Raw genomic sequence first — 19,448 nt, 5'->3', positions numbered from 1 at the left:
CAGATACATACATAGAGATAGTTGTATCACTAATTTACATGGAGCATTTTTGTACTCTTAAATCTCAAGCCAAAAATACTCCTTAATATTGCATAACCTTTTGCCCTAGGGATAACTTGTACCTAAATGGAATTACGGTAGATATGTGCATCTACTCCTGGTCACCCACAAACATGAATATAATTCCCTATAGGTGCAAGTTATTCACTTGGTAAAGAGAAACTGATATTTGGGGCTATTTGTGGCTTAATACTGACAGGATAAAAAAGCCACGTGTAAATTAGTTACAAAAATAGCATTATGTATGAACACTAATATACAGCAAAGTTTTTCCCCTAATAGTGGGTGGTACCGAGACAAAACAATACAATGGTTATTGCATCATTAACTTTCATTTTTTATACTTCTGTAAGCCTTCCATTGGCATTTTATCTGTATTACACTTCACTTAAGAATTTATCACAAATGCAAAACTAGTTCTCACTTATTGAGGTCTTGAATACAAGGGATTAGCCACAGTGTGCGGTATACAAGCATACCAAAAAACAAAATCACAAGAAAATTCTGTGAACGAAATTCCATCTACATATACTTGTGAACAAAGAAAGCATTTTGGAAATAAACTATTACACGTAACTACTACACAACTACGCTTTGCTTAAAAGATTGCACTTATAGAAATTTTGATGAAGGCTAAAATCTATCAAAGGATCCTAGAATCATGCTTAGAAATTGAAATTCTTCTACTAGCCACAAAAATATTAACTCACAGACAAGAAAAATACATATTGTACAAATATGAAATAGCTTCGCAACTGTTCTACAAGTGAGAAGGTTATGATATTTCCCGATCATTTTAACTTTATGCTTGAGCAGTCTAACAATTTATATAAATAAAAATAATAGTATCAAGGCCTTTGGTACCTGGCTGAGCGAATGGCTGCCAAATCATGGGAGGAAGAGTCACATGAGATGGCTTGACTGTTGTCGGAAGAACTGTTGGATACTCGAGGAGACTGATGGGGATCTTCGGAATGTCACTGTCTTCTGTGGTAGTATCCATTTCAATTTCCGTTGTGCCGTTTTCAAAGTTCCTCCATTCATCTGAACAGTTAGCTACTTGAAATATATTTGTTGTATTTTGTATGGAGCTCTGATTTCCTAAGCCACCATCATGACAACCTTTTGTAACAATGAGGTCTGAGTAATCACCATGACTATCTTCACTTGGCAATAAAATGGGGAAGTCTTCATCTATCTGGGGCATGATATGTCTTGCAATTTCGTCATGTTCTATAGTGTGGTTTTCACTAATATCGGCAGATTTATTGGCAAAAGGAACTGCTGTGTGTGTCTGGTGCTGACCATGATGATCATCACTTGTGTGATCCTGTTCATCGGCTTGCCCATACCTTATTAAAATAGCATGGTCCCGTTTATGATCATCATGAGCATCTTCGTGAGCAAGGTCGTCCTTCTGAATATGTCCAGATCTGGGAACACTGTCCTCTACATTAGTAAGGCTGTCTGTTTGAGCATGACTATTTTCATAATCAAGGTCATCTTTATAGTCATACATGTTCGTGTTGTCAATGTTACCATTTGTATTCTCTTCCTTAATGTCAAATCTATCTACTGGGGGATGTGTGTAATCAGTCTCATATCTATGGCCATGGAAAGTCACATGCTTCTCTTTATGAATGTGATCATTATTTTGTAACTGATCATCATCATCATCGGTATCATAAGAATTTTCAAGTTCATGAGTATCTCCATGATTATGACCACTGTTATCAAAATTCTCCCTATGGCTATGAACAAAATCCTCCCCATGGCTATGAACGGATTCAAGATCTTTGGGTTCTAGGTGTGAAGTATTACTAACCCTTTCAGTAGTACCTGGTTTATAATCCAATAAAATGGTTGGATATGGATCTAAATACTGCGCTGATTTTGAAACTTTCCTGCTATCATCCTCATGAACACCAATGGACCAGTGACTTGGACTGTGTCGATGGTTTAAACTTTCCTTATGCAAATCATGCAGATATGAGCTGATATCTACATTTTGTGAACGATTGTGGTTTTCAAAATTAAGTAGTGTGTCATTTGCCATATCAACAGATGAAAATGAACTGCTGTTGAAATTTATATAACTATCATTCTTTTCATTCAGATACGAAGATACTATGGCACGTCTATTACTTGCAAGCTCAGGAGTAAAATTCAAGTGATCAGTGGTTGGAATAAATGTCATGGTATCTTTATTCTGACTATTTGCATCTCCATTTGAATCCAATCCCTTCATTTGCTCATCATCATTAATTTGCTGGCAACTAGATTCACAAAGGTTTTCCTTTTGCCTTTTGTTGATTTCAGGATTCGTAGTCTGAAGACTTTCTTCTGCATATGTATCACTGGTGGCAGTAAGATGAATACTTTCACTGTTGTGCTCTGTCTTGGGATCTTCCAGGGAGTGACCTTTGTAAGGCATCTCATTTTCAAGTTGGCCACCATCAGAGTAAGGAAAATCGTCATCCTTTTTAGATGAGTCACCACTTTCTGAGTTTTTCAAGACAGACGTCTTTTCATGAGACTCTCTCTTCGATCTCTTCAGCATAGTTTCAAAATATTTCTTTAGGCCCCCAATTTCTTTGTTGTTCTCTAATTTCATTGAATTTAAAATTCTTTTCATGATGGCATTTTCTGATGCCAGAATATTTTTACCAAAATTAATCTGATGGACTCTCCTTTTGTCAGTTCGTCTCTTCAAGAACAAGTACAAATTTTCAGGGGAACTTTCTTCTTTACCAGCACTCTTGCATACCATACCTACCTTACATGACACTATCAGATTTTCTATTGTTAGAGCAGCTTGTAAAAAGAAATATTCCAACATATAGTACACTGCAAACTAAGAATTTTTTTCTTTGCAAAACAATATTTCAAGAAAATAATAAGGCACCTTCAAAAATACTTTCCCTAACATTTAGCTTCTTTAAACAGGATATGCTGCTTAATTATTTCACTAAAAGCATGAATATCTGAATATTAGCAAAACTGGATTTTACTAAATTTCATATTAAGAGAAAATGGATCAGAACAAGCACCACTAGCATTTACAAGTACTAGCATTTACAAGTCATATTATGCAGAACACTACCCACTCCAAAAACATAGGAATTCAGCTACATTTCATCATCTATAAAACTGATTTCCAGATTTTTTTCTGTGCTGAAGGTATTTTATAGTTACTAAGATACCTTAAGTGTCAGTGACTGCCTTGTGTGTGATATACTGTGTTGTTTTGGTAAAATTGCATTTTGGACAAAATTCTGAAATACAACCAGATTTATGATTATTGTAAACAGTTTTCTTAGCACTAGATCTAATTTCCAATTATGTATTGTGGAAAACTCATATTATTTTGCTATTCCGCAATCATGTATACTAACAATAAAAACTGAACTTTGAGTCTCATGAAACATTTTTACCCTAAAGTCCCATTAAGGAAGAAAGCACTTAGATCTTATTTCACATCCATGTAGAAGTGTCTAGTCTCCTGAGGGTGTTGCAAATTGAAAACAAATGTATACATATAGAGATTACCCTGGTGTCTATTGTTGCAAGGATGCAGAAGCAAATGAGACTGTAACGTTACAACATGTGCCTTGAGAGTTGTTTTCTCAACAACTTACAGTATATCAACTATGTGATTATTAGACACCAATCATCAAAAGTCATGAGAACCAATAATATCCATTAATATCATAATATACAAAACTGGACAGATCAAAACACATGAAAGAAATAACACAAATAAGTAAAACAGACCAACCTCCAAAATAATTTTTGAAATACTTCTAGCATATAAGAGTTTAACTCAGAAAGGATGACCACCAATCTCTCTTTCTAAAGAACTGTACCAAGGGCTGTAATAACCACCAAAAGAAAAATTCTCTTTGACAGTAAGAGTATGCCTGAAACTGTAGTCTCCACAAACTGAAAAATTTTGGAGATGACAAGCTTCCTATAGAAATTAATCGATACTTTGTGAAAAGTTCATTGCCATCTATTAATGAAACATTTCTTTATCAGTCCATCAATTTATGGAAATGTTATGGACTTATATGTTCCTTAGATGTAATTGTGTAGGTGGTGGTTATTACAATTTTATTAGATGACTAATAAAAGCTGAGCAATCCTAATCCTCATCTAGGGGAAAAGTTTTACTGAGGCATGTTTAAAAAAATGGACGTCTGGCGAGATCTGCAAGAAATCTTCACCTACATTTCATCTGATGAAAAGGGCAATAGTCCCCGGTAGCTAAAGGTGGCTCCTGTCTTCTGTATTTGTTCTTTGTATGCCATTACACTACTACTATTATTACAACAACATCATCTACTACTACTTCATCATCAAGGTTAACCAGATCACTGAATCAACAGTCTTGACTATCACTGGTTTGTCCTGAAGCGTCTGAATATAGATCTTATATGGTAAATTGCAACTCCTAAAAAAATTCAACTGAAAATATTACAATGTTAAAATTCTAGACAAACCTTATTCCATAACTTGAAATTTTGTATTTGTTGAAAAGTGGACAATCATACAAAATATGTTGTATGTTAAGTGTTCTGAGAGGGTCATAATGTGGGTTGTTTATCAAATGCCGAAGGTCAAATAAGGGAGATCAATCCAAAGACAGGATAGCCTAATATTCAAAGACGTATGTTCTTTACAGAAGAAAGAGCTCCGCACTCCAACACCTGAAGCAGCGATTAAATTCTTATTATCAGAATCATAATTCCACACGTCGTTAAAATAGGAGTGGTTTCACAGACAGAAAAAAATCACTGACAGGAAAAAGTTTGCTTGAACAGTTACAAAAAGTTGCAGCTTAGGCAGCCTTTGGATTCTCTGCCAGATACACCAACATAGGCTTCAGCATGAAATCACCAGCAGCATTAGCCCCAAGAAGGAAAGTCAGTCTCTCCTTGCTGACTTTGTGCCCTGGAGTTATCTTCTCCTCATTGGCAATGTATGCTCAGGTAGGCATCTGTTTCCAGAACAAACCTGACTCATCTACATTGTTGATTAACTCAGCCAACACACTAGGAAAATCACTTACTGCTTTCTCATCATCACTATCAAGTTCCCCTTGCACCTTACGGTTATGCAAATTTGCACAGGTCTTAAATCACATGAACCAACCTTTGCTAGCCCCAAACTCTTCACTGTCACTCTCTTCCCCCTTTTCTCTTTTCAAGGTTTCAAACAAACTTTTAGCCTTATCCTGAATCAACATTAGGCTAAGTGGGATATGTCGTTGATGCTGGTCTTCCAGACTAAGCAACAATACTCGTTCCATCTCTATAATGAGACCACTATACTGCTTCGTAATCACAGTTGGTCTCAGGTGCAGATGGTTTCACATGTTTAAATATGTTCTTTTTAACTTTGATGGTTGTTGACATAGTTGTACAACTGAAACCCAGCACACAACCAATGTTAGACAGTGTTTCACCATTTTCGGATAATTTTATTGTGTCAATGTTCACTTCCATGGAGATGGCTTTTCTTTTATTCGTAGCACTGACATCAGAATAGTCTGCCTGTCTTATGTTTGAAAGTCATAATGCAATTTAAAAAATGTCCCAAAAAAGCAACAACAACAAGAGAGCGAGCGAATGGAACACAATTCGAGTGACCGATGCCATCTTCCCCATATTCCGTTTCGCATGCTAACTAGCTTGCGCGCAAAGTTTGAATTTACGTCCTAATGTGTAATAAGAATTTTTAAATAAATCAATTATACATTGTGATAGTTAACCACGAAATGACATGGGTCGAGTACAATATCAACTGAGAACATACTGCAGCCTCGAACAATTATTGCCAAACAAGCGTTTTTGAATAATTGTTTTTGAAAAACTGTCCATGAAGCCTGAAACTTCTCAAGATAATCATTCTGACTTTTGTGGGAAGACTGATGTGACAAGACTACTGGTCCACCTATAAGATTATCATTAAAGACAGGGAATGAATGAATAATTAATAATTATCTGGCGTCGTGACTACCAGGATCATTGACGCTGAACGAATCCATTTGGGCAACCAATTTAGGGAAAATACACAAACACATCATAAAAACTCTTAAAATTCTACATCAGTTATTGCACTACAGCAGCGCAAAGCCGCTACATAAACACTAAACAACACAAAGCTAAATTATTATTATCATTATTATAAAAATAGTTTAACCAGGCCACCGAGCTGACTTTCAGCTCTCATAGGGCTGGCCCGAGGGACAGAATAAAATGAAATGCCAGGTATAGGCCAAAGGCCAGCAACTGGGACCAAATAGGTCATGCAGTATAATAAACATTAAATTAAAATTAAATTTAAAAAAAACTGCACAGAGGCAGAGGCATTCATGCTAGAACACAAACAGGCAATAAATACATTTATCACGTTTCCGCGCATACATATTAAAAAACCAAAGCTAAAAGCTACACACATACACAAAAGTGAAATAACTAAATTTCTTTAAAAATACCAACTTCTTTTAAAAACTCAATAACACACTCATAATCATACTTCACCCAATATCTTTGCCAAACTGTAATTACCATCTCCATCTCTTTTGTCTTTAAAGTGTTGCTCTCTCAGTTCCCGATAACTAGGACATTCAAATAGCAAATGCTTAATAGTCATCGGGACGAGGCAGTCGTCAAAGTAAGAATGGAATTCACTGCTCATGAGATACCCATGAGTCAATCTTGAATGTCCTATACGGAGGCGGCATATCGTTACTTCCCATTTCCTGGGCATAGATTTATATTTCCAAGGGTGTGTATGTGTGGCATACTCTTTCATTTTATTTGGTCCTACTTCGTTCCATTGCTGTTCCCATAATATTGCAATGAACTTTGATACATGAGGAAAAAGTCTCTATATGGTACAGCAACTTGGTATCATATTGGTTGCTGCTGATTTAGCTAGTTGGTCTGCTTTTTCATTTCCGTATATATTTACGTGCGCTGGGATCCAGTAAAACGATATAGTAATCCCTCTACGTTGATGTAGAAATACCCACAGTAAGATTTTCAATGTAATTGGATGATCAGTATTATAATTCAAGTGCCTGTAATACACTTTTGAAATCACAAAAGATGATTATATTAATGGAATTCTGGAGGGTTGCAATATGTTCCAATGCTATTAAAATTCCATACAGTTCCGCTGTGAAGTTCGATGCTATGATGGGTAGTGCTCCTCTGCGGATAAAATCATCACTAAAAACTCCATATCCGACCCCATTATCAGTTTTGGAGCCATCGGTAAAAACAAATGTAGAGCCTGAGTGCTCTGCAGTATGTTCTAAAAATAATGCTCTGATTTCTGTATCTGATTTCTCTCTTTTAAAACCTTTAAAATATTTAAAAAATTTAATTACAGGTAATTTCCATGCTGGGGTAGTTGGTAAAGTAACTGGACATACAGGATTTCTTAACATATTCATTGTTTCCAAGACCTTTTTTTCTCTAAAACTAAAAGGCTTAGGAAACCTTGAATGATTTTCATAAAAGTTGTTGAAAGAGTTTCTATTTGCTGCTTCAAAGGCTTTAGAGTTGGGGATTCTCTGAACCCTAAACCAATACCTGATAATTGATGACTGGGGATATAACTCGAGTGGGATTTCTCCCGCATCAATTAATAAACTTAAGATGGGAGACGATCGGAAGGCACCAGTTGCCAAGCGTATACCGGTATGATGTACTGAATCTAAGATAGCAAGATGATTAGATGATGCAGAAGAATATATTTTACGTCCATGTATAACTGAATCACGAAAGTCTGGAACGTGATTAATCCATAAATAAAGGTATAAGCCACGAAGGAAAAATAAACAACGGAGTTTCTGCAAAATCTTTCGACTCAACGTCCTTTACTCAGCATCTGGTTTTAATGTGCTTCAGATGGGGAAGCCAATTGAGTTTTCTGTCGAATATGAGCCCTAAGAAGTGTACCTCTTCGACACAGGGTATTCTGTGGTCATACAGATAAAAGTCTGGGTCGGGGTGTGCTCCCCGAATGTGGCAAAAATGCATAACAGTAGTCTTACTGGCAGATATTTTAAGTCCCTGCTGTTCTGCCCAGTTTACTATCTTATTTGTTGTCAACTGTAATTTTCTTTCTGCAACAGACATGCGTGATGCAGCAACAGATATTGAAAGATAAGTCTACGAATAGGGTACTCAATACATCCTTGGGTAAAACGGACGCAACACCATTTATTGCTAATGCAAAAAGTGTGACACTAAGCACACTTCCTTGTGGGGCACCCTCTTCTTGGCATCTTCTATCTGATAATGTGCTGCCCACTTTAACTTGAAAATGGCTACATTTCAAGAATGCTTTAATGAATAGGGTCAATTTTCCTCATAGACCAGAATTATGAATTGTCTTAAGAATGCCATGCCTCCAATCAGCATCATAAGCTTTCTCAATATAAAAAAAAATAGTTATATGGTGCTGGTTGGAGGCAAATGCTTCACATATGCAGGTTTTCAGCTGCAGTAGGACAGCTATTGCCGAGCGCATTTTTCTAAATCCACATTGTGAGGGTGAAAAAATATTATTACGTTCCAAATACCAGACAAATCTTGTATTCACCATTTTTTCCATTAGTTTGCATAAACAGCAGTTAGTGCTATTGGTCGATAGCTAGCCACTGAAAAAGGGTCTTTGCCTGGTTTGACAAAGGTAAAACGAAAGCCAATTCCTGTATGGTTGGGTAGCTACTTTCATGCCATAATCTATTAATTATACTTATTATAAAGAGTTTTGTATTTTTTGAGATGTGCCTAAACATTTCATAGGGAATTTCATCCGGACCAGGGGCAGTATTAGCGCTGCTGGCTAGGGCAGCATCAAATTCCCTTTCTTTAACCCTTAAACGCCGAAGCGGTAAAAAAAAATGTCTCCCGTGTGCCGGAGGTGTTTCAGAGTGAGCGCGGAAGCGGAAAAAATATTTTTTTTCAAAAAATCACAGCGCGCTTAGTTTTCAAGATTAAGAGTTCATTTTTGGCTCCTTTTTTTTGTCATTGGCTGAAGTTTAGTATGCAACCATCAGAAATGATAAAAATTATCATTATCATATATAAATAATGCGATATATGATAGCGCAAAAACGAAATTTATCATATAATTGTATTCAAATAGCGCTGTGCGCAAAACGGTTAAAGGTAACGAGTTACTTCTTTTTTCGTTGTAATGTACACTAAATTGCAATCATTTTGGTATATAGCACATCGTAAAACGATAAAGCAACACAGAGAAAATATTATCACAAAATAATGCATGAATTCGTAACGCACGGACGTAAACAGATATTTTTTTCAAAAATTCACCATAAATCTAAATATTGTCCTAGAGACTTCCAATATCTTTCAAAATGAAGACAAATGATTGAATATTACTATACTGTAAGAATATTAGCTTACAAATGCAGTTTTCGACCATATCTGACTAGGTAAAGTTGACCGAATGTCGAATTTTTTATATATATATTTTTTATATGCAATTATTTCGGAAATAAGAAAAGCTACAACCTTCAAATATTTTTCGTTTTATTCTACATGAAATTGCGCACATTTTCATATATAAAACTCTATGAAATGCCTAATATGAAACGGAGCAAATATTCCGAGAATGGAACGTACGCATTTCGGAGATTTGTGGCGGAGAATCCGCGTGCTGAGGGAAGGAAAGATTTTTTAAAAATTCACCATAAATCTAAATATTGTGCTAGAGACTTCGAATTTATTTCAAGATGAAGATAAATGACTGAATATTACTAGACTGTAAGAGTTTTAGCTTACAATTGCGTTTTTCGACCATTTCGGTAGTCAAAGTTGACGAAACGTGGTTTTTTTTCTACCTATCGGGATTTATATGCAAATATTTCAAAAATGAGAAAAGCTACAACCTTCAATTATTTTTTATTGAATTCTACATTAAATTGCGCACATTTTCATATATAAAACTTTATGTAACGGCTAATTTAAAATGGTGCAAACATTACCACAATCGCACGTATGATTTTTTCGGAAGAGTTACCGCGCGGACGTAAAGAAAATGTTATTTTTTTCATAAATTCACCATAAATCGAAATATTGTGCTAGAGACTTCCAATTTGTTGCAATCTGAAGGTAAATGCTTGAATATTACTAGAATATAAGCGGTTTAGCTTACAATTGCGTTTTTCGACCATTTCGGTAGAGTCAAAGTTGACCGAAGGTTGAAAATTTGTCACTTATCATTTTTAATATGAAAATATTTCAAAATTGATAAAAGCTACAACCATGGGTTGTTTTTAGTTGTATTGTGCATGAAATTGCGCACATTTTCATATATAAAACTTTATGTAACGGCTAATTTAAAATGGTGCAAACATTACCACAATCGCATGTATAATTTTTTCGGAAGAGTTACCGCGCGGACGTAAGGAAAAAGTTTTTTCATAAATTCACCATAAATCGAAATATTGTGCTAGATACTTCCAATTAGTTGCAAAATTAAGTTAAATGATTGAATATTACTAAAATATTAGAGTTTTAGCTTACAATTGCGTTTTTCGACCATTTCGATAGAGTCAAAGTTGACCGAAGGTTGAAATTTTGGCACTTATCGTTATTTATATGAAAATATCTCAAAACTGATAAAAGCTACAATCATGAGTATTTTTTTGTTGTATTTTTCATAAAAATGCGCACATTTTCATATATAATACTTCATGTAACGGCTAATTTAAAATGGTACAAAATTATGTCAAAGTGACGAAATAATTTCCGAGATGTGTCACAGATACTTTTTAGTGCGGCAAGAAAGAAATTCGCGCTTGCGCGCCTGCGTATCGATTGTAAACAAAACTACACCTTGATCCGTGAACTCCCAGCATCCCCCAAGGCGCGTGATTCAAGAGTTTTCGGCTGGTAGGCCTAAAAGTATTTTTCCGCGAATTTTTAAAAAAACTTTTGTATGTCGACGTAAAATACGTCCAGTCGGCACCCGAGAGACAAAAAATGTCTACGTGAAATACGTCCAGTCGGCGTTTAAGGGTTAAAGGGTATATTATATGGCTCATCCCTATCTGTGGAAAAGTCTAATGGCAGTTGTTCTTCTCTTCTTCTATATTGATATCCTGGGGAACTATCAGATTTTTTTTTAAAACTTGAGCAAAATGATTGGCAAGTTTATCACTTATGTCTTTTGCATTGGTGATGAGGTCGTTATTAACTTTAAGTACCGGGGGAGGATTGGGAGTAAATTTCCCTGCCATCTTCTGGCAGTTTTCATTGCCTTTCGAAAACGGGCTCTATTCTGTTTATATATTATCATATTAGCTATGGTTCGGTGTGTATGATAACGCATAAGTGATGTTCTTGTGACTCAGTGTAACAGTGTGAGCTCTTCAGACCACCACAGGACTGGGCGTCCCCTAAAAAGACCTGTAGTTTTTGGTATTGAATGTATACCTTCTTTATGGAATGTCCCATTTAATAAATCTATTGCATCATCTGCTGTTGGGAAGTCATTTGCATCACTTTCTATTTCGCTTAACTCTTTAAATTTGTTCCAATCTGATTTTTCAATATTCCACCGTGATCTTTGAACAGGTGGGTCATCATTGGAATTTATTATTATGGGAGCATGGTCACTGCTTTGCCAGTCATCATTCGTCTTCCATCTGAAATCCATCGTGCAACTGGAACTAGATATTGTAAGGTCTAAGCATGAGACTGTACCTGTCTGGATATGATAATGAGTGGGTTCTCCAGTATTTAAAAGTCCAAAATCTTCATTTTCTATTATGGAAGCTATAATATTCCCTTTTTGATTTGATGTCACACCTCCCCATAAAGGATGTCTGCCATTTAAGTCTCCCATGAGAAAAAATGGTTGCGGAAGCTGATGAAGTAAACCAATTAGCTCTTCTCGAGTGATGGGATTGTTTGGTGGAAGATAAAGGGAACAGTGTGTATTTTCGTCTTAAGTGAATTTGGACTGCAACAACCTGTAAAGGTGTATTTAGTGGGATTGGAAAATGAGGAAGATCCCTGCGAACATATATAAGGCAACCTCCATGTCTTCCCACTTCCAAATTATATTGTATTCTATATGACATATAATCTCTTGGGCAAGGTGTGTGGACATCAAGCATTGTTTCTTGTAAACACACAGCAATAGGGGAGTATTCATAGAGTAAGACTTTAAGTTCCTCATATTTTGCACGAAGTCCCTGACAATTCCATTGTAAAATTGAAGAGAAGGTGTTTATGTTTTGGAAAGTAGTCCTCTATTCAAGGTATTTTTGAATGCTTAGTGGATGGGAAGCTTTGCTTGTAACCTTTGGATAACGAGTGTTTTCCTTCGCCAGCTTGCTTGTTGAATTTGGTTTTATCCTTTGTTGGAGTTAATGGAGGAGACGATGAGGGTGTTCTCACTCTCTTCATTTGTTTTTTTTTTCCTCTAATTCCATTAAATCAGGCAGAGATTCCACCTGTGATAATACAAAAGTAGGAGTAGAGGGAGGTTTGAGGGAGATATCCTGTTTATTACATGTGATGTTTTCAATATCTGTCTTGGTCGTTTGTGCTCTAACCTTACTAGGCTGAGCACTTGGCCCAATATGTCGGGCCAAAGGAGTCGAAGCATCAACAGATTGGAGTGGAGCTCTTGTGGTAGTAAGAGCTTTAGAATAACTCTTGGCTCTTCCCAAGAGTCGTTTTGCATGTCCAATACTGATGTGTTCTGTATATGCTTTATTAACTGCTGCCGTTTCAAGTTTAAATTCTTCACATATTTTATCAACTGATTTGTGGTCTAGCTGACAATTAATACATTTAGGTGTATCTGAGCATGGGCCATGTTCTAGGGCAGAGCAATTATCACACATCTTATCATTTTTACAAGCTTTTGCTGCATGTCCAAATTTAAAACAATTACAACACTGTAATGCTTTAGGATGAAAAGGTCTAACTAGCACTCTTTAATTTTCTATTACTATATGAGATGGTACATTACTGTCTTCAAAAGTGAAAATCATCATATTGCCATTTGGGACCTTTTTCACTTTCCATACAGTTGGTGGACACATATCTAAAATTTCTTCTTCAGTAAACTCGTACAAGTCTTTATAAAAAAACAACACCTCTTCTATAGCTGAAATTTAGGTGAGGCCTAATTTTCTCTGTCATATCATTGTTTTCAACTTTCATCATTATTAGCATCTGTGAATGAGTTTTAGATTTTGCATGAATTAGCACAGAGCTCTTACCAAATCTAGTAATATCACCACTCATTATGCCACCTACGTTTTGCTGAAGGTACCTACTAAACTTATAATAGTTGAAATTCTCCTCCTTGGCTTTTACTACCAGCCATTTAGGAGGTTGGGGGACTCTATTTTGCCAATGCTACTACTATTGGAGTTGATTAGATTCCATTCCGCAGGTTTATAAATGTCTAGGTTTCTTGGGGGCTATATCGGTCAAGGCTCCTTTAACTAATGAGTTGCATCCTTTCAAATTATCAAAACTACAGGCTGCTTTAAAAGCATCTTTATGTTTATCAAATGTTATCCAAGCTTCCCATTTTCCTTCTGTGTCATGAAAGTTCATACGAATCTCAGTTATACTACCAAAGATATTCAAAGAGGTCGAGATATCCTCATAGTTACATTGAGGTGGAATATTTTCCATATGTATAACTTTCAAATGCTTCACTCTACTATTATTGACATCTGGGGGGTTTAAAGAGTGGCCTTTGTTTGAGCTAGAAGTCGCCAACGGTGCCAGTGAGTCCAGTTTCCCAGGGGATGTAAGTATGTAGTCCGAATCCATATTTGGTTTACATAAGAAAAAAAAACTCATTCATCCACACTCACACACATATGCTCTTGTATGCACTCACATATATGCGTGTGTACATACATACATACATATACTTGTGCACACAGTTGTACATTCATACAAGTATTACTACTTGGTTATATCAAGAAAGTATCATGAGTCACTTAGGTATTCACATTCTCCACTGATGGCACTAGTGAGAGCTGACTCCCAATGGTCCACCCCATACCCTACCCTTTCAGGATAGCACCAATAAGTTTGTGGTGGCCCAGGCATAAGCCAATCTGCCTGTTGGGAGTTCTGATCCGACTAATGGGAATCAACTCCCCACCACAAATGTGTTGGTGGGCTTCTGGACAAAAGCCAGGAGTCCCATCCCCAAAAAACCAGCCCCCCTGGATTCCGATGGACCAATCCCTAGAGATGGCTCTGCCCTCAAGATAGCAATGGGAAAATTCCATTACTAACTCTCAGGTCCAAACCATATCAGGCGGTGACTCAACCACCACAACTCCCACTATCAGCCAGCTTCAAATGCAAACCCTTCCTAACCAATGATCCTTTCTCAGACTCACTTTAGTAGTTAAATTAGACGAAAGTGGAAATGTTCACACCAGTTATTGCAAAAAGTTTGTACGCGTTCCGTCAGGATCCGGCCTTCACACGAGTGAAGGTAGGATCCCTTACCCCCTCACCACGTAAAGGAACCTTCTCGAGGGGCAAAGACAGGGTATATTTCCAGATTGATTAAGTATATGCAACTGCTAAACTGTCAGAAGGAATTAACAAAGACTACTTCTGCTGGACTTAAAATAACTAAGGCCAACTATTCTAAAGGAGTGTTACTCAAAATGGCAATTACATTCAGCCATACCTGAAGAGGCAACTGCTCCACTGCCCCCCTGTATAAACACACCTTTGAGAATATAAAGACAAATCAAACCACATCCATTCACTCACACCCCAAAAGTAGGCAAACCATGTCCTTTGTAACCACCATTCATGATGAACAAGAGCTCATCAAACAGCTACCACATTCTCCTCTACTGGGAGGTCATTCTCGTGTCTGAAGCACACTCGGTGTTACCCGACTTCATGAAACCTATTCACAGTTCTTCCAAATGCAGTTTCTGTCACAATAGAAGCAGCAGCCAGGATTGCTCAATTCATGCCTTCAGTAAAACCAGGAAAACTGAATGAATGAGTTCAACCATTGTTTTAGGCACTCCAAGAATGGGCACCACTTCAAGCATGGTGAAGACATTCAATTTTGCAACTCTGTATAAAAGCTATGCAGTCACCCGCCAACATATACATGGTCAACGTTTTTCCACAAGCCAATGCAGTACAGATGCAGTAATGGGAAGCTCTAACCAAACCTACTGTCATCAGCCACCTAACAACTTGCTTTTCTCTTGACTTTTAGCCCAAGCTCTCCATGCCAATGTTTATGTTGATGGGAGACAATAAGCAACTGGAGACATGTTCCTCCCTTGACAGCAAAACCCAAAGGATGTTTGTCCACCCTAGAGCCACAATAACTGGTTAAATCACTCTGTATGTAGTTGTCACAGGCCTTTGTTGGCCCCATGTAGGATCTAATGTCTCCCAATTGTGACCCTTAAATGCTTTCAGTATAGGGATGAGAGAAACTCCCACATACATGAACAAAGCTTTGAACATTTTTACATCTCTACTGTTCATGAAGGGAGAAAAAAATAGGATCACCCTGCAATAGTGAGGAAAAGCATGGGATCTAGGAATATGTCATAATGGGTTCATCGAGGAAGTGAAGCCTGCAGAAGCAGATGTTTTTAATTAATACCCAGCTCACTAACTAGTGTACAAGGATTCACTGATGACAAAAAGAATAGTTTTCAATGCCAGTAGTCAGGACAGCAAAGGTAGCAAATCTCTCAATGCCTGTATGTATGCAGGAACTAACCTTCCCTGTGTTGTGTAGTAAATTGTGAAAAATTCTACTGAAATATAGGAATGTTTACACAACCATAGATAGTTATCAGTATTTCCTTACTGTATTGCTTATCTCTAAAAATGCAAGCATACCTCTAATGGCTGACAGATTCCTGAAAAAAGGCAATTCATCAGCCTGGGAAAATCCTAACCAAAATTATATTCTTAAAACATATGCTACTACAACTGAAAATGAATATTGCTTATGTCAAAAATGTCATTTAAAACTGCTTCTTCTATGTGGGGAACAATAAGCAAAAATGCCTTCTGGTTCTGCTCATAAGGATCATGACAATGATCCTACGTATTACGGCAAAAATCCAGACCTCTGCCCATCTAAGCAAGAGTCTTGAACAGTTTACAAGAATGTGGACTGAAGATTATCCTATTTCACTGTCAACAGAACTATGACATCCAGCTTATCCAATGAAAGCCAAGAACTGTAAGAAGTGCCGGTATCCCTTAGGAATAGCTCAGGCCACCCATCAAGGGTTAAAAATGTTGTGTGTTCTATGGGAATGTGCACCACAAAGACAATCTTCACATTTAAACATCCAACGGTACTAATTCCATTCAAACTCCCACTGCTCACATTGGACCCACGAGTTCACTCAGCAGTGACCCATATTAGTTCTAGCTCTGTACTATAGTCCTGTATACATTTCGGTGTCCAAAAAATTTTCCCTCTAAAATAAGGATATTAGATCATTAACTTTATGAATGTCTGAGGTGGACATGAAAGAAATGTGGCTTTTGGCCAAAATATGATAGTTTCCATTATGGCTGCTCATAATAATCTCACAGCAGAACAACTGTAATACTGCTTTTTTGTAAAATTTTAATAATACACAGCCATTATTTCTAAGATAAGATTGAAGTTTTGGTATGGAATGTTAGTCAATTCATCTCAATATTTCCATTTGCTAATTACTCTTTTATTTCTTTGTTTTACATTCACAGAAGACTGTTATCAAGTTACAGATTTTTATGGTATCAGCCTGGAGAGTGAAAAATAAGTGAAATAATTAAATTTTGTGACTGTACTGACTATTGCAACCAACACAAAACAATATTAAGTTGATAATGCAATAATGGATAACAAACAATTTGGTGTTTTGCTTACTAGTGACATTAAGTGCCAAGTAGATCCTATAAAATGTATAATTTGTCAAGAAGACAAAAAAGGAAAGCCTCCCATATCTCTTTCTTTTGGTCGTGAATCATTGAGAGAGCCGCCAGTGTAAAAAATGATGTAGTTTTTAAAAGAATGAATATAATGGAGCAGAGGGGAGTTGTAGACTTTGTTTATCACGATACAAATGCATCTAACAAAAATTACACTCATCATAAGTCTGCTGAGGCAGCAGCAAAACGCAATGCTTGTCAGCTTTCTAGGAGGCCAGAATCTGAAAAGACGACTGAAAAAGTTGAAATGCAACAAGCAATGTCGTCACTGCACAGTTCCTGTACTCCACATGTTCCACCAAGCTTAGAGAAAGATCCTAGAGAACTCAGATGTACAGTATGTGGTTCAGTAGCATTGAGAGTGAAAGGCAAGTGCATTCTTGGGAAGTATAGGATTAGCACATTTGAACAAGCACAAATATTCTTAGATGCCACACGCTTCTTCAAAGATGAAGTATATGAGTGTGTTCCAGGTTTAGAAGAGCCTGGTGATATCCTACCACAGTGACTGTCTCAGAAAATATCTACTGGTATTTGAGCGTGACAAAAAAAAAGAAAGAAAAAAAAACACAATCTCAAGAGAAAACCGCAATGCTGATCAATCTGAAGTGAAACGTAAGATTTTTAGTCATGTAGTGAACCAAATTGGCCAGTTACTCAACTGCAATTATGGATTAACTGTGTCAGAGATTCGACATTTGTTGGAAGAAGAGATTGGTGAGAAACCTGTAGGGTCCCTCTATAACAGATATAAAGATGCTGATAAGTCATTATGGTGATCAAATATAATTTACAAAGAACAATAAAAAGTATGAGTCTGAACTGTTCTTCTCTTCAGCTATTCAAAGTAGTGAGTTGGCTTAAAAATAAAAAATCTACATCAAATTCGAGAAGCTGATTTAAAAAAATCTTGGGAGGATTCATCTACGCCTGATGACTGGATGCATGGCTTTGCTAAACTGTTCAAAATTCCCAAAGCAGCTCTAATGAAGTTTAGATTAAACACAATGTTTCCCAAGTCAAATGATGATGATGATGATGAGGAGGAGGAGGATGAGACAGTACTTGATGAAGGTAGTACAGATGATAGGAACTCCATTCTCAGCTTTACTGTCTTTCAGATGATAAGCTACAGGTTACATGGAGGTAAGCAGAAGCCACCTCTTCATGCAATTGTTGGTCAAACAGTATGTGGCAAAATACGCAGCTGAGAGGTCCTCACAACACTGAATCGGATTGGAGTATCTACAAGCTACAAAGAGGACAGAGATAATAGAAATATGCTGAAATCTTATGCAGTTTCTGGTTCCAAAGATGACATCCCGATTCCCAGTCATTTTACTAAAGAAGGGTGGGCCATGGCAGCACTTGACAACTGACTACAAAGACACTTCAAGCTTATCAGGCACAAACAGCCGTCATTACACAGAAAGTGTGCTGTACCAAGAAGCAGTTGGAGACCCAATTTATAAATCTCTTCTCTCAAGCACAAGCATCAATAAATCTGACAAACTTAGTAAAGACATGCTTCCTTGTCAAGTAGTTCCACCTTATCCAAAGCCTGTGATTCGTCCAACTATTCCCCGACATGCTTCTGTCAGAAACTACTAACTTGCTTATAGAAGGTCAAATTCTGGAAGCTCTGATGGAATCAAGACGGAATGAATACTTGATTACCTTTATTTGTGTTGGCCTTCCTCATTCAAGACCCAGTGCTGGACAACTTCCTTCTTGGGGAGGCACCCATGCCCTCATTTCTAAAAGGGATGTGCCAATGATGAAAGTGGGTTTCCTTCCAGTGATTCCCCACCCAGTCACAGAATACTGTACTGTAAGAAGGGCCCTTCAGAATTTCAAAGTAATCTGCCATCAGCTCAACCAAGGCATGTTGCCGGTGATAAGTGATGAAGGGGTATTTCAAACAGTGGCAGATATAATTATGGCAAAGCCAGCTGAGTTTAGTGATGTTCCTAATGCTTGGTATGTTCCATTATACAAAAGTTCTACTATGATGTCTGGGGCATTGCCTGTCTGGCAGTAGTGCAGAGGATGCTCATATTGAATGTGAAGTGTTTGGTAAGCAAGTTTTGCACTCAGTGTTAGCGGGGAGTCTATTATGTGTAGTCACTCCAAGGATCAATGATTGTGTCTGAGGTATTGTCTGCCTTACTGTGAGAATCATTCTGGCTTAAAAATGATCCCATGTCTGAGGATTCAGTTGTACAAACAGCCATATGACTTAAAGAGAGCCTAAAAAACAAAAAACAAAAACAAGACACACAGTTTGATACACTTTGAAGCTCTTCTGTCAAAGTCTGCTAACCAAGAACCACAGTTTGGTGACTGGATAAAAGAATCTGAAGAGAAGTC

At 37.1% G+C, this 19,448-nt stretch overlaps 1 protein-coding gene across 1 annotated transcript in view; it reads right to left on the bottom strand.

Moving 5' to 3' along the window:
• The window catches only part of LOC135222585 (uncharacterized), a 320,895-nt gene that overhangs the window by 8,090 nt on the left and 293,357 nt on the right, over positions 1–19,448 (bottom strand). Inside the window, exon 16 of the mRNA XM_064260658.1 lies at positions 925–2,874. Coding sequence (XP_064116728.1) covers positions 925–2,874 — 1,950 coding nt within the window. The remainder of the gene's footprint in view (positions 1–924; positions 2,875–19,448) is intronic.

This window comes from Macrobrachium nipponense, chromosome 8 (genome assembly GCF_015104395.2).
Source record: "Macrobrachium nipponense isolate FS-2020 chromosome 8, ASM1510439v2, whole genome shotgun sequence".
NCBI lineage: Eukaryota > Metazoa > Arthropoda > Malacostraca > Decapoda > Palaemonidae > Macrobrachium > Macrobrachium nipponense.
Note: the sequence above shows the minus strand (reverse complement) of the source record. Positions and strands in the feature narration are given on the sequence as shown.